The sequence below is a fragment of the Garra rufa genome, chromosome 3 (assembly GCF_049309525.1).
Source record: "Garra rufa chromosome 3, GarRuf1.0, whole genome shotgun sequence".
Classification (NCBI taxonomy): Eukaryota; Metazoa; Chordata; class Actinopteri; order Cypriniformes; family Cyprinidae; genus Garra; species Garra rufa.
The window spans coordinates 4,007,391-4,022,106 of NC_133363.1; the positions used below are offsets into that span (position 1 = coordinate 4,007,391).

General features: G+C 32.9%; 1 protein-coding gene across 1 annotated transcript in view; it reads right to left on the minus strand.

The window, feature by feature from the left end:
* The window catches only part of lrp4 (low density lipoprotein receptor-related protein 4), a 144,169-nt gene that overhangs the window by 4,724 nt on the left and 124,729 nt on the right, over nt 1-14,716 (minus strand). Inside the window, exons 25-35 of the mRNA XM_073835565.1 lie at nt 14,073-14,298; nt 12,085-12,388; nt 9,850-10,068; nt 8,492-8,626; nt 5,898-6,006; nt 5,474-5,618; nt 5,142-5,255; nt 3,473-3,578; nt 3,316-3,380; nt 3,143-3,230; nt 2,905-3,046 (exon numbers count right to left, since the gene is read on the minus strand). Of these exons, the coding sequence (XP_073691666.1) occupies nt 2,905-3,046; nt 3,143-3,230; nt 3,316-3,380; nt 3,473-3,578; nt 5,142-5,255; nt 5,474-5,618; nt 5,898-6,006; nt 8,492-8,626; nt 9,850-10,068; nt 12,085-12,388; nt 14,073-14,298 (1,653 nt within the window). The remainder of the gene's footprint in view (nt 1-2,904; nt 3,047-3,142; nt 3,231-3,315; nt 3,381-3,472; nt 3,579-5,141; nt 5,256-5,473; nt 5,619-5,897; nt 6,007-8,491; nt 8,627-9,849; nt 10,069-12,084; nt 12,389-14,072; nt 14,299-14,716) is intronic.

Genomic DNA, 14,716 nt, shown 5'->3' on the forward strand with positions numbered 1-14,716 from the left:
ACACTTCGACTTTACTCTCGAAACACTTCGACTTTACTCTCAAAACACCTCAACTTTACTCTCGAAACACTTTGACTTTACTCTCGAAACACCTCAACTTTACTCTCGAAACACTTCGACTTTACTCTCGAAACACTTCGACTTTACTCTCAAAACACCTCAACTTTACTCTCGAAACACTTCGACTTTACTCTCGAAACACTTCGACTTTACTCTCAAAACACCTCAACTTTACTCTCGAAACACTTTGACTTTACTCTCGAAACACCTCAACTTTACTCTCGAAACATTCCGACTTCACTCTAGAAACCTTCCGACTATACTCTCGAAACATCTCGACTTTTCTCTTGAAACACTTTGACTTTACTCTCGAAACATTCCGACTATACTCCCGAAACACCTCTACTTTACTCTCGAAACATTCCGACTTTACTCTCGAAACACTTCGACTTTACTCTCAAAACACCTCAACTTTACTCTCGAAACACTTCGACTTTACTCTCGAAACACTTCGACTTTACTCTCGAAACACCTCAACTTTACTCTCGAAACACTTCGACTTTACTCTCGAAACACTTCGACTATACTCTCAAAACACCTCAACTTTACTCTCGAAACACCTCAACTTTACTCTCGAAACACTTCGACTTTACTCTCAAAACATTCCGACTTCACTCTAGAAACCTTCCGACTATACTCTCGAAACATCTCGACTTTTCTCTTGAAACACTTTGACTTTACTCTCGAAACATTCCGACTTTACTCTCGAAACACTTCGACTTTACTCTCGAAACACTTCGACTATACTCTCGAAACATTCCGACTATACTCTCGAAACACTTCGACTTTACTCTCGAAACATTCCAACTATACTCTCGAAACACTTCGACTTTTCTCTTGAAACACTTTGACTTTACTCTCGAAACACCTCAACTTTACTCTCGAAACACTTCGACTTTACTCTCAAAACACCTCAACTTTACTCTCGAAACACTTCGACTTTACTCTCGAAACACTTCGACTTTACTCTCGAAACATTCCGACTATACTCCCGAAACACCTCTACTTTAGTCTCGAAACACCTCGACTATACTCTCGAAACATTCCGACTTTACTCTCGAAACACCTCTACTTTAGTCTCGAAACACCTCGACTTTACTCTCGAAACACCTCGACTATACTCTCGAAACACCTCGACTTTACTCTCGAAACACCTCGACTTTACTCTCGAAACACCTCGACTTTACTCTCGAAACACCTCGACTTTACTCTCGAAACACCTCGACTTTACTCTCGAAACACCTCGACTTTACTCTCGAAACACCTCGACTTTACTCTCGAAACACCTCGACTTTACTCTCGAAACACCTCGACTTTACTCTCGAAACACCTCGACTTTACTCTCGAAACACCTCGACTTTACTCTCGAAACACTTCGACTTTACTCTCGAAACATTCCGACTATACTCCCGAAACACCTCTACTTTAGTCTCGAAACACCTCGACTATACTCTCGAAACATTCCGACTTTACTCTCGAAACACCTCTACTTTAGTCTCGAAACACCTCGACTATACTCTCGAAACACTTCGACTTTACTCTCGAAACACTTCGACTTTACTCTCGAAACATTCCGACTATACTCCCGAAACACCTCTACTTTAGTCTCGAAACACCTCGACTATACTCTCGAAACATTCCGACTTTACTCTCGAAACACCTCTACTTTAGTCTCGAAACACCTCGACTTTACTCTCGAAACACCTCGACTATACTCTCGAAACACCTCGACTTTACTCTCGAAACACCTCTACTTTAGTCTCGAAACACCTCGACTTTACTCTCGAAACACCTCGACTATACTCTCGAAACACCTCGACTTTACTCTAGAAACACCTCAACTTTACTCTCGAAACACCTCAACTTTACTCTCGAAACACTTCGACTTTACTCTCATAGCATTAATTTTTTTTTTTTTTTTGTGGCACTAAAACGCCATTGTAGTAAGTCACTTAAGTGACCTTTTATTTCATTAATATTATCTGCAAGTAAACATTTTTAAATATATTTTTAGAGTTGAAGTACACTGCAAGTGCATGTTACAATTAAGCACACTTCTTTTCACAAGAGTATGTTGTTAGTATAGTTATTTATGTAAATACAGTACATTGTATATATTGTAGGACAATTACTATAATGTATGAAATTAGTTTTACAATCATAAGATCAACATAAAACAGCACTCACAAGCCATTTTTTTTAATAATGTGCTGTTTACTGTTTGGGGAACTTGGTTGATTAAAAAAAAAAAAAGCATTTCTTTCCATGGCATTAAGAATAAAAAACAAACACTGCAACCACTGCACTTCAAAAGATAAAGTTCGCAATTCATGCTACCTCACGCAGAAGAGGTTATTTTTAAAAAGAATTAGCCTATAACAATTCATTATCATTTTAACAAATTGTAACAACTATAAACACTATCTTTTTGCACTCTCATGCAAAAAAATCTGATTACATGCAAGAAGAAAAACATGGGATGCTGGATTCGAGATCAAACAGTTGGTCACAATCACACGGCTGACTTAAATGTGGGAAGCAATATTTTCCCAATTTGTTGAACTACCTTGTTTGCCATTCGGATGAAAATAAAAGGGAGATGTCAAAAGATGAAAGGAGAAAGGGAGTTGTAAGGATGATTGAGCTGTCATGGAGAACATGGGGAAAAAAGATGAGTGGGACTGAGACTCTGTGAAGTACTGCTCACGAAAAATATAAAACCAGTTTAACCTGATGAGAATAATTATGTCAGGCATGGCTGATGTCAAACAACATCAACAGCACTTACATTCATTTAATTGATTGTTTTGTGAAATCTTCAAAGGAAAGAACAATAAACAATACCTCTTTTTTATATCGCAGCTGGTTGTTTATCGCAGGTTTCTGGGCGGTTTCTATTTTAACCTCCTGCGTTGATGTCCTGTATGAAGGGTTGCTGTAAGTCAAGTTGCTCACTCCTGGATCTGCAAACTTGAATTTTTTGTGCCTGGAAAGCAAAAAATAATGACAAAACCAAATATTTATCTTATTTTGAGCAGCTGAGAAAAGGACTTCATTCGCAAAGTGCTTTATTAAACCCTACCTATAAATAATGAATGCAGCGATGAGTATCAGGATGGCCAGTATTGACAGAGCTCCACCAATCACGTAGCTGATATGAGGGCTCTCATCTTCATAAAGATAAATGTAAATGGTCAGTTCCATGCTTGATTTACTCTTATAGAACAATTTAAAATCAGAGTTGTAAATATTTACCACGAGGGGCAGACACAACATTGTTCTGGATGCAGTCCTCTAGATTGAGGTTTGCGTCTGTACAGCTGAGGAGAAAATGATTGAATTTTCCAGACAATTGTTGACTTGATTCTTAAAGAAAACCTTATTTTAGACTGGATAGTTGCTGTTGACTTACTTGACCACTGACAGGCCCTGATGAGGTTTCTCTGTGGGATGTTTTTTGGGAGTTTGAGTACCACCTTTGGTGTCCTTCTCAGGTACCGTGGGAATGTAACCAGAGACTAATGCAGAAACAGAATTGGAATACTAATTATAGATTCTGTTTATGCTAATTTAGTAATAAAGACATGCAAAGACTATCCACTTGCAATGGATAATCTGAATGAAGCTGTTTACATAGGCCAAAATTATAATTCATATAGGAATATTCTTATTGAAATTTCTAGAAAAGGAAATATTGCCTTAATCTGGTTGTAAAATTGTAAACTGAAACGAATATTAAATACAATCTAAATATCGATTTAACTTAAAAATAACAATAATTGACCGAAATTAAATTTTGAAATTACGAAAACTAAAATGTATCATCAGTAAAGGCATGCAAATATACATGAACATTCACTTGCAATGGATAATCTGAATTAAGGCATTTTCATTGGCTAAAATTTAGATTCATATAGGCATATTCTTATTCAAATTTCTAGAAAACAGAATATTGCCTTAATCTGGTTATGAAAATAGTAAATTGAAATAAATCTGAAATCTAAATATTAAATGAAAACTTTCAATTAAAAAAATAATAATTAACTTAAATTGAGTACTGAAATGACTAAAACTGAACTTTATTAATAATAAAAACAAGCAAATATACATAAATATTTACATGCAATGGATAATCTGAATTAAGGTGTTTAAATGGGCTAAAATTCAGATTTATATAGGCATATTCCTATTCAAACTTCTATAAAACAGAATATTGATATAATATATATGTGACCCTGGACCACAAAACCAGTCTTAAGTCGCTGGGGTATATTTGTAGCAATAGCCAAAAATACATTGTATGGGTCAAAATTATTGATTTTTCTTTTATGCCAAAAATCATTAGGAAATTAAGTAAAGATCATGTTCCATTAAGATTTTTTGTAAAGTTCCTACTATAAATATATCAAAATGTAATTTTTGATTAGTATTATTTATTAAGAACTTAATTTGGAAAAGGTGATTTTCTCAATATTTTGATTTTTTTTCACCCTCAGATTCCAGATTTTCAAATAGATGTATCTCAGCCAAATAGTGTCCTATCATAACAAACCATATATCAATAGAAAGCTTATTTATTGAGCTTTCATATGATGTATACATCTCAGTTTTGTAAAATTTAACCTTATGACTGGTTTTGTGGTCCAGGGTCACATTTGATAATCAGTGTTACACTCATTTATTAAAATGATTGAAAATTGTAAATTGAAAATCGAAATATTTATGATTAATAAACGTTCGACTAGTAGTCGACTAATGCTTAAAATGAACGACTACTAGTCGACCAGAAAAAACTAAAGCTAAAACTAAAACTAAATTGTTAACTGAAATCAGGTATAAAATGTTAAACTTATAAACACTTTATAAACTTTACTAACTGAAATAACATAATTTTAGTTTTAATTATTAAAATTACTAAAACTAAACAAAAAAATTAAGCTAAATGGAAACCCCAAATATTATTATACACAATAATCGTACATAAATAATGCCAAAATCATTCATTTGTGTAACATCTCTCTGTTTAACAGTGACTTTTTTTAAATTTATTTTTTATTCATAATTGCGCTTATCAAACTCACTTGTAGAGCAAGGTCTGCTGTCAGGCTCATCTGGACATGCACACACAAAACTGTTACCCCTCGCAAGACACAAGTGTGTGCATCCACCATTATTCACACTGCAATGATTTGTTCCTAGAAAGACAGTAAGTAAATGTTATGACTGCATTAGTTTCAATGGCGATGGTAACATTTCTTCAATTTCTATTGAACAATTGCATATTTAAACATTACATTTCAATAATAATAATCCAAAATCAAATGGTATATCAGAAAATTCCTTCAAAGTGTATGAGTAAAAATAAAGTAGACTTGTTGTGCTCTTCGGTTCAGTTCCAACATGTCAATCTTACCAGTCTGTCTTTGTGGTGACACCACTATGATGTCCATGAGGCCTTCTACATTAGCCAGCACAGTTTCCTTACTACGCCCTGTATGCTTATCTACTCGCTGAATAGACTTGGTCTGCCAGTCCGTCCAGTAAATCCACCGGTCTTGCTGTGAGATTCGGGAAAAAGGAGTTAAAGGAGAGTATACCGGTTTCAACTGGGGACAAAGAAAGGGAGTAAAAAAAAGGGGAAGGGAAGGAAAGATGGGAAGAAAAAGGAGGGTCAGAAAATGGAAAGATGCAAAAGAAGAGAACAACATGCTAAGGTTATAAATGCAGAGACATAAGTGAAAGAGAGGACGGGTCAGTGGAGCAGGGGGTGATGAAGGTGCAGGTGAGTGACAGATTAAGTGGATAAGTGAGGGTGAGGATCAGATATGGAAAGGTACCTGCGTGAGGGCAAACGGGTGTGATACAGGGCTGATGAGAATTTGACGCAGTTTGCCATTCAAGTCAGAACTTTCTATGCGGTCCAAGTGTGCATCCACCCAAAAGATCCTACACATGAAATCACGTGACATTTCAGTTGTGTGTTCTCCAAAATATTTCAAGGTACTTGCCATGATTATGGTACAAAATAGTCTGAAAAGCTTAAATGAAGCTATTTTTGGAGCAAATGAACCAAGTAAAAAGCAACACGTCAAACTAAATATTATACCACCTGTTTTATTTTTCAGTAACATTTGGGACATGTCTAAATACGGTTTAACCTCTTAACTGCCAACCCTTTAAAGAAGACAATTAGCAGATTACTGCTGAAGTGAAAGCATTTTTGAAAATGTGTATAAAAATATTTTACTAAATATTTGTAATCTAAAATTGCTATAAAATCAAATCATGTCTAAATAAGTTGTTTTATTACAAAAGAAAAAGAAGTTCCTATGAGGCACTATGATAAAAAAAAAATCACAATATAACATCTACCACCAAATATGGAACCTTGAGACTTATTAAATGAATAAATACGACACTTGACGCCCAGTAGGGGCCCACTAAATGGTTCTAAAGCATCATTTGCATGGTAATATCTGGTTTCAAAACAAGTTTTGTTATATTTTAAATGTTGAAAATTTGAAATGTGATAGAGAAAAATAATAATAAAAAAGATCTATCTATCTATCTATCTATCTATCTATCTATCTATCTATCTGTCTGTCTGAATATAGATGAATATTCACTTGTAATGGATATTCTTAATGAGGGAATTTACATAAAATTTGATTAAATACAGGCATATTCTTATTCAGATTTCTAGAAAACAGAATATTCGCTTAATTGGGATATGGTTATTAGTGTTGTACTCCAATAAAACTAAAATTTAATAAAAAACAATTGTTAACGGAAATCTAAAATAAAAATGAGCAATGAAAGCATTTTTAAAAAATTATACAAAATATTTTGCAATCTAAAATTACTATAAAATCAAATCATGTCTAAACAAGTTGTTTCAAATTTGAAGTTGATATTACAAAAAAAAAAGTTTCCTGTGAGATTTTGTTCAGGCACTATGATTAAAAAAAACTATACATTTCTGTCACAATATAACTTCTACCACCAAATATGTTTTGTCAAAATTAGAAAAAGTTTTGATTATAAAAAACTGTATTAAATGAATAAATACGACACTTGACGCCCAGTAGGGGCCCACTGAAAGGTTCTAAAGCATCATTTCCATGGTAATGTCTGATTTCAAATCAGGTTTCGTTACATTTTGAATGTTGAAAATTTAAAAATACATCTAAATTTATGATGCTTACTAAATTATAAAAGAGCAACAAGTGTCTAAGCGTGACAGGTAACAGGTTAAAAATCTGTTTTATGATGTGATGTCTTTTTAATGTTACTGAAAATACCATAACTAAAGTAATAATAAAAAACAACATTATATTTAAATATAAATCTATCTATCTATCTATCTATCTATCTATCTATCTATCTATCTATATGAATATAGATGAATATTCACTTGTAATGGATATTCTTAATGAGGAAACTTACATAAATATTTGATTAAATAAATGCATATTCTTATTCAGATTTCTAGAAAACAGAATATTCGCTTAATCGGGTTATGGTTATTAGTGTTGTACTCCAATAAAACTAAAAATTAATTAAATAAAAATAGGCTATCAGACAAAAAAAAAGTTAAACTTATAAACTTTAACTAACTTAAATAAAATAACCCTCCTCCTCCCCAGCACCACCTGTCTAGCCATTCATCCATCCACCTATAGTTTTAACTCAGTTGTTACTAGCTACTTTGGAATCAAATGTTGGTTTCCCTAATTTCCCCCCAAAATTGTATACTAACTGTGCCTTATTCATGGAAAGTACCTGAACAGTCAAAGCCAGTTGTTGTTAGTGGTAAAGTGGCATTGAAAACAAAGTATAGCTAGGTGTACAACTGAAGAATGAAAGAAAATTTCAAACGAAAATTATTTCCAAAACCTGAAAAAGTGTGTATGTTTCCTCTGGGGCCACATACACACAGCAACAAAAAAAAAAAATTGGTGTGCATCATCCCCGAAATTGCAATGACCAACAGAGATAACCATGACACTGAACAAGCAGCATGAATGCAAATCTGTTTGACCAAAGAAATACTAGTTACGAAAGATCCAGTTTATTATAATGAAAGGGATGTTTAGTGCTTATAAATAAGCCCAACCTTGGGTTGTGTTCTTTTGGCCTTGTTTTCTTAATATGGTCACATATTTGGGCTTATTTTGGTGCTGCAAGACTGCTAATTTTAGTTTGTATCCATGAGTTTGAACTCATGTTGTCAACTTTTGCCCTTTTTGATTTTTTTTTTTACATGTGTGGAGTTAATTTGGTCATAGAATGTGGTTGTCACTCAAATTAATGTCCAAACTGTATCTGTACAGAATGCATTACACATCTGAATTTTGTTGATATAGGTTTAATGTCCATTTTGCACCTGTATACTAGTCTCCACTCTTTTTAATGAATTTTCCTCTTTTACCTGCGAGTGTCATAATCCAGCGTCAAGCCGTTCGGCCATCCCAGATCTGTGTTAATGAGGACTTTCCTGTCTGTGCCATCCAGGTATGCACGCTCAATCTTTGCAATGTGACCCCAATCTGTCCAGAATAAGAACCTTGCCAAAGAATGAAATGATGAAATACATTTATTAGTAATAATACAGAAACCATATAACAAGCTCTCTTCTCTCTGGCTCTCTCTCATTCATTCAAATAAATGCAATCTCACTGTGCTACTTTATTCTGACTTCACAATTCTAGATTCAACTACCCATAGACAAAAGAACTAATGAAAATGAACCGTTATTTTCATCTGTCCAGTCAAATATTGCACTGCAAACATCAACAGCAGTTTCTTAAAGAAATATTAGAATAGAAATGTTATAAAACCCAATGTTATATTTTTGTACACTACCAGTCAAAAGTTTTTGGACAGTAAGAAAAGCCATTTATCTGATCCAAAATACAGCAAAAGCAGTACTATTGTGAAATATGTTTTACTATTTAAAATAACTGCTTTCTATTTAAATATTTTTTTTTACTTATTTCTGTGATCAAAGCTACATTTTCAGCATCATCCAGTCTTCAGTGTCACATGATCCTTCAGAAATTATTCTAATATGCTGATTTGCTACTCAAGCAACATTTATCTTTATTATTAGAAATATTCAAAAACTTAGAGTCAGTAATTTTTCATTTGTGAATTATTCAATTATTTTTTTAAATAGAAATTATAGAAATTAATACTTTTATTTACCAAGGATGCTTTTCTAGATTTCTATTCCAGATAAATGCTGTTCTTGATATTCTTGCTGAATGTTCTATACATCAAAGAAACCTATAATAATAATAATAATAATAATAATACATAATAAATGTTTTTTTAACAGAAAATCTGAATATTAGAATGATTTCTGAAGGAACGTGTGACTGGAGTAATAAGGCTAAAAATTCAGCTTTGAAATCACAGTAATAAATTATATTTTAAAATAGAAAATAGTTATTATAAATGGTACAAATATTTCAAGATTTTACTGTGTTTTTTTTTTGTACATTTGATCAAATAAATTCAGACTTCTTTAAAAAAATATTAAAAATCTTACTGCCCAAAACTTTTGACTGGTAGAGTATAGTTTAAGCCCTCCTCCTCCCCAGCACCACCTGTCCATATAAAAAAATAATAGCTATACAATAAAAATAGATCATATATGAGTATACAAAATACATAGAATATAAAAAATAGAATTTAAATAGAAAAGTCCATAAACTTTTCCCCTCTCAAAGAAATCCACAAACAAACACAACTGCAACGAACTGATAAAATGTTTGCTGCTCTCACCCCTTGCTAGGAAACACAGCGATGGCTCTTGGTTCATCCAGACTGTTATTCACCAGAACTTTCCGAGACGTACCATCTAAGTGAGCCACTTCAATGGTGTTACGACCGGTGTCTGTCCAGTACATGTTACGGGCCACCCAGTCAACAGCGAGCCCATCAGTCGTCTTCAGACCCTGACTGATCACAGTTTCCATATTGCTGCCGTCTAAGTTCACCCGTCTGAAAAGAAGGAAATACATAAAAAAATAGCTTGACAATATTTTTTTGGGACTTAAACAGAAAATGTGATGAATTAATATTTCCACAAATATTAGTAACAAGCGGAACTAGATAAAAAAGTTTTGAAATAGTTTGAAATTTAAAGTAGTTTTAAAAGCTTAAAGTTTGATTAGATGGATAGATATGGATAGATATGTATAGATATGTATAGATATGGATGGATGGATGGATGGATGGATGGGTATAGATATGGATGGGTATAGATATGGATAAATAGATAGACAGACAGACAGACAGACAGATAGATAGATAGATGGATAGATGGATGGATAAATATGGATAGATAGATGATAGATGGATAGATGGATGGATGGATGGATAGATAGATGGATGATATATGGATGGATAAATATGGATAGATAGATATAGAGAGATATAAATATAGATAGCATTCATTGCATAATTTTGCTAAAATTTTTCTTGACTAAGAAGACTGTAAATAGTTTTTGTTGTGATTATTTACAGTTGAGAAAGTATAGCCTAGTCAGTGATAGCCTATTGCCCTATCAATAGACTCCAGTCTAATTCCATTTTTTCTTTACTTCTTAAACTTTGCTGTGAGAAATATTAAATCAGCTTTAGGCTAGGCTTACAAATTTTATTCATAGCCTGACGAATATACGAACATAACAAACAGCCTGGCTATACATCAAAACAAAGTTTTCATAAATAAATCACGAATATGACAAAATAAAATGATTCTCTATATATTAATTTGCCTATATAATAGTATATAATCCCTTTTTTAATTTTAGACAGACCTACATTAGATCATTTCTATATTATTGCTTGAATAAACGTTTAAAAACAGCTAGTAATGTTTTTAATAATGAAAATATATACATTAAAAAAAAAATATATATATAGGTTTATTCACAAAATGTATTAACATAAATCATTAACAGATTAACAAAACGAAAGAATAAATGTGCTGAGTTTCGGTTCATCATGACGCGATCCAAAGTTGACGAAAGGCAGAAGCCGTTTTCTTTATTTTGCAAAAGCTTTATAGTTATTATTTTTATATTATTATTTCTTGAATAAACGTTTCAAAATAGCGCTAGAAATGTTAGAATTAGCTAAAGGAATTAAACATAGCCTAGACCTAAAGAGAAGCTTCAAACTTAATGCAAAACATATTCAAGAAGATGCAAAACACCAACATAGCAGGAAAGCTAACGTTTTCTGTTATATTAAGAACAAACTTAGAAAATTAAAATAAACTTTAACGTTTTAATAGGTAGGTTTCAAATAAAAGCAGGCTGCGGGAGGGCGGGTAGATGCTGCAGTTTTTGTGAGGTTTTTTTTTTTTTTTTTTTGTGTTTTTGGATCGGCAAAATTTGTGATTCGCCGGTCTTTAAGTGTGTTGTGTAGTGACTCAGCCATTAGGTTTGTGCTACTTTCCGAAAAACTAAAATTAAGTGTTAAGTGTGTTCAGGTCAGTCTCAGAAATAGTACATATAGAAATAGAAAGAGCGTTTGGATAGTGTTGCTCATTTGAACATTCCGTCAATGTAAGTCTATAAGATTTTTCCCAGTTTTATTTGTTGTTTTTAGGAAAAAACATAAGTCCGATCAGTTAGAAAAGATACAGCAACTGGAGTCAGATCAGTCTGAAGATCTGGCCTGAGTTTGGAGTTTGTAGAGTTGAAGCTCTAGGAGGAGCAGCCAGAAATGTAAGTCTCAGAAGAAGAAGAATATTAAGTTTAAATAGCATTTCAGTAAGTTGTCTTTCTCAAGCCAACTTAATAAATGATAACATGCCACTAATGCAGTGTAAAATCGTAGTTGACAGCACAACAATGATTTCAAAAGCACATTAAAAGGAAAACCTCTAATTTGGAATTATTACAAAGTGCACACTAAGAAGCGTACTTATGTGTGTTAAGACCTTAAGTGGCCAATTAAGCAGACTTTTTCCAAGCTAATTATTGATTTTGGCGGTAAACGGCATACCTTATAACATCTAGAGACACATCCGTATAGTAGAGTTTCCTCTCCACGCTGTCATAGTCCAAGGAAATCACATTATGCAACTCGGGCACAGGCACGTAGACGTCCGTATGGTCATTAGTGTCTAGAGAGATTCTGCGAACACTGACACGATTTGAAAAGAGCAGGTATGTTTCAGGCAAATTGTCACATGATCTCCCATCACTTCTCAGCAGAATACCGGTGGGACAAGCACAGGACGTCACATTATGCCGAGGCAGACACAGGTGGGAGCAGCCACCGTTCCTCCTGCCACATTTATTGAAGCCTGCAGGGAGAGGAAGGACGGTTATGCCAGAAAGCAACATCATTTTTCTATCATTATATGCCAATCTCTGCTAAGATTGCACAAGATTATTCACTGATTATCTACCATTTAAGTAATTAAAGCACATTGCTGTAATTGTTCACTGAAAGAAATAGATACAATGGTTTGAGACGTCTGAGTGGTTAATGGTTACTTGACATTTAGCAGATACTTTCTGTAACAAAAGTGAGTGTACTGCACACCAGTAATGTTGCATTATATTATTTAAATAGTATTTACAGAATGGTGGCTTATTTCTGTCACAGGATAAAAAAAATCAAAAGGTTAATTGCAACTTGTTTTCTTGCAATTATGAATTTGTATCTTAGTTTTCTCAGAATGCAGAGTCTCAGACTTTTTAGAGTTTTTTGTATAAACTTGCAATTGTGAAAAAGAAAGATCTAAATTGAGATATAAACTGCAAGAACAAAAGTCGGACCTAACACAACTAACAATTTCTGTTTTATTGTTCATTTCGTGGTGGGAACAAAAAACATAACAATAAAAAATAAACTCAAAATTCAGAGAAAATAGCCAGAGTAAGGAGAAATTATTTATTTATTTGTTTTTTATCCTGTGTTGTATCTACATTTTATTTATTTATTTTTTTGTTTAAGTTTTAGTAATTTTTGTGCATTTGTCAAATTTCATTTTCATGTCTTTTTTATTTATATTTACAATTAATTTATATCAGCTTCTATTTTAGTTTCATTAATTGTAGTAATCCAACTTGCTTTATCAAATCAAATAATTTTTTTTAGATTTTATCACATTGTAACCTTATTCCTGTATTTTGACTTTATTCTCAAAATATTCCATTTTTTCTACTTTATTATCAAAAAAATGAGATTTTATTTTCACATTGTAACTTTATTCCTGTAATTTTGACGTTATTCTCATAATACTGTTTGATTTCCAAAATAATTTTTTATTTATTTTTTGGTTTCCTACAATTTATTTCATATTATTTTAGTTCATTTAGAAACATTTTTAATTTTCAAGTAAATTTGATTTCAGCTTTATTTCAATTAAGGATGATCAATTCTTAGTAGTTTTAGCAAACGGTAACAACACAAAAACTTACAGAGCTTACTTAGTGTTTTTATCTTGTTTGTAGTCAAAATATCTACATATTCTTAAATTAAGATGCATTTAGTAGATAAGCAAAATGACGCAAGATATATAATCTTGTTTTAAGTAAAATGCAATTTAGTTTTTTTTCCCCCTGGAACAAGTAAAATTATCTGCCAGTGGGTTAAGTAAAATATTCTTAAAACAATTTAAATAATTTAACTTACTTTAATCAAACTGCTCTTAATTTAGTTTTCCCTCCTGGAAACAAGACTAAATATCTTATGTCATTTTGCTTATCTAGTAAATGCATCTTATTTTATCTTGTTTCTAGTCAAAATGGCTTTAAAAAGTCTTAAAATAAGTAAGATAAGCCTTTTTTTCCAGTGTACAAAAATTTCGGTTCTAAAAAAAAAAGATGAAAATCATTTTTCTTGGACCAATCTATTGTTCTTCTGAAACATGAAGGCTGTTCGATGCACTATTCAGCAATAAACAATGCAAAATGCTTAGAAAATGGAAATGTTAAATACATAACAATAATGATAATAAAAACATGCACTTTATAACTTACCCATAGGTCTTGCACGGTCAACAGCCTGGATGTCCATTAGGCCGGGTAAGTTGGAGCGGACCGTGATTGCGTTTTCTCCGGTATCCTTGTCTGCTCTATGAATGCTGCGGCTCTGCCAGTCTGTCCAGTACATGTGCGGCCCCAACAGAGTGAGACCGTATGGGTGCTGGACAGGAGACACCAGCGTCTTCCGGTTTGAGCCATTAAGATCAGATGCTTCTATCCGCTAATGGAAAAACAGATCATTTCATTTAATTCAATCAGCAAGCATTTATGTACGTTTTTTTCATTCCTCTATAGGAAACCTCAAGTTGTTACACTAAAGGTTGGATTATACTACATGACTTTCATCCTGATAAAAGTGTATCTATCTATCTATCTATCTATCTATCTATCTATCTATCTATCTATCTATCTATCTATCTATCTATCTATCCATCCATCTATCCATAGATATCCATTCATCCATCTATTCATCTGTCTATCTATCCATCCATAGATATCATCCATCTATAGATATCCATCTATCTATTCATCCATCCATCTATTCATCTATCCATCCATCCATCCATCTATTTATCCATCCATCCATCTATTCATCCATCCATCTATCCATCCATCGATCCATCCATACATCTATCTAT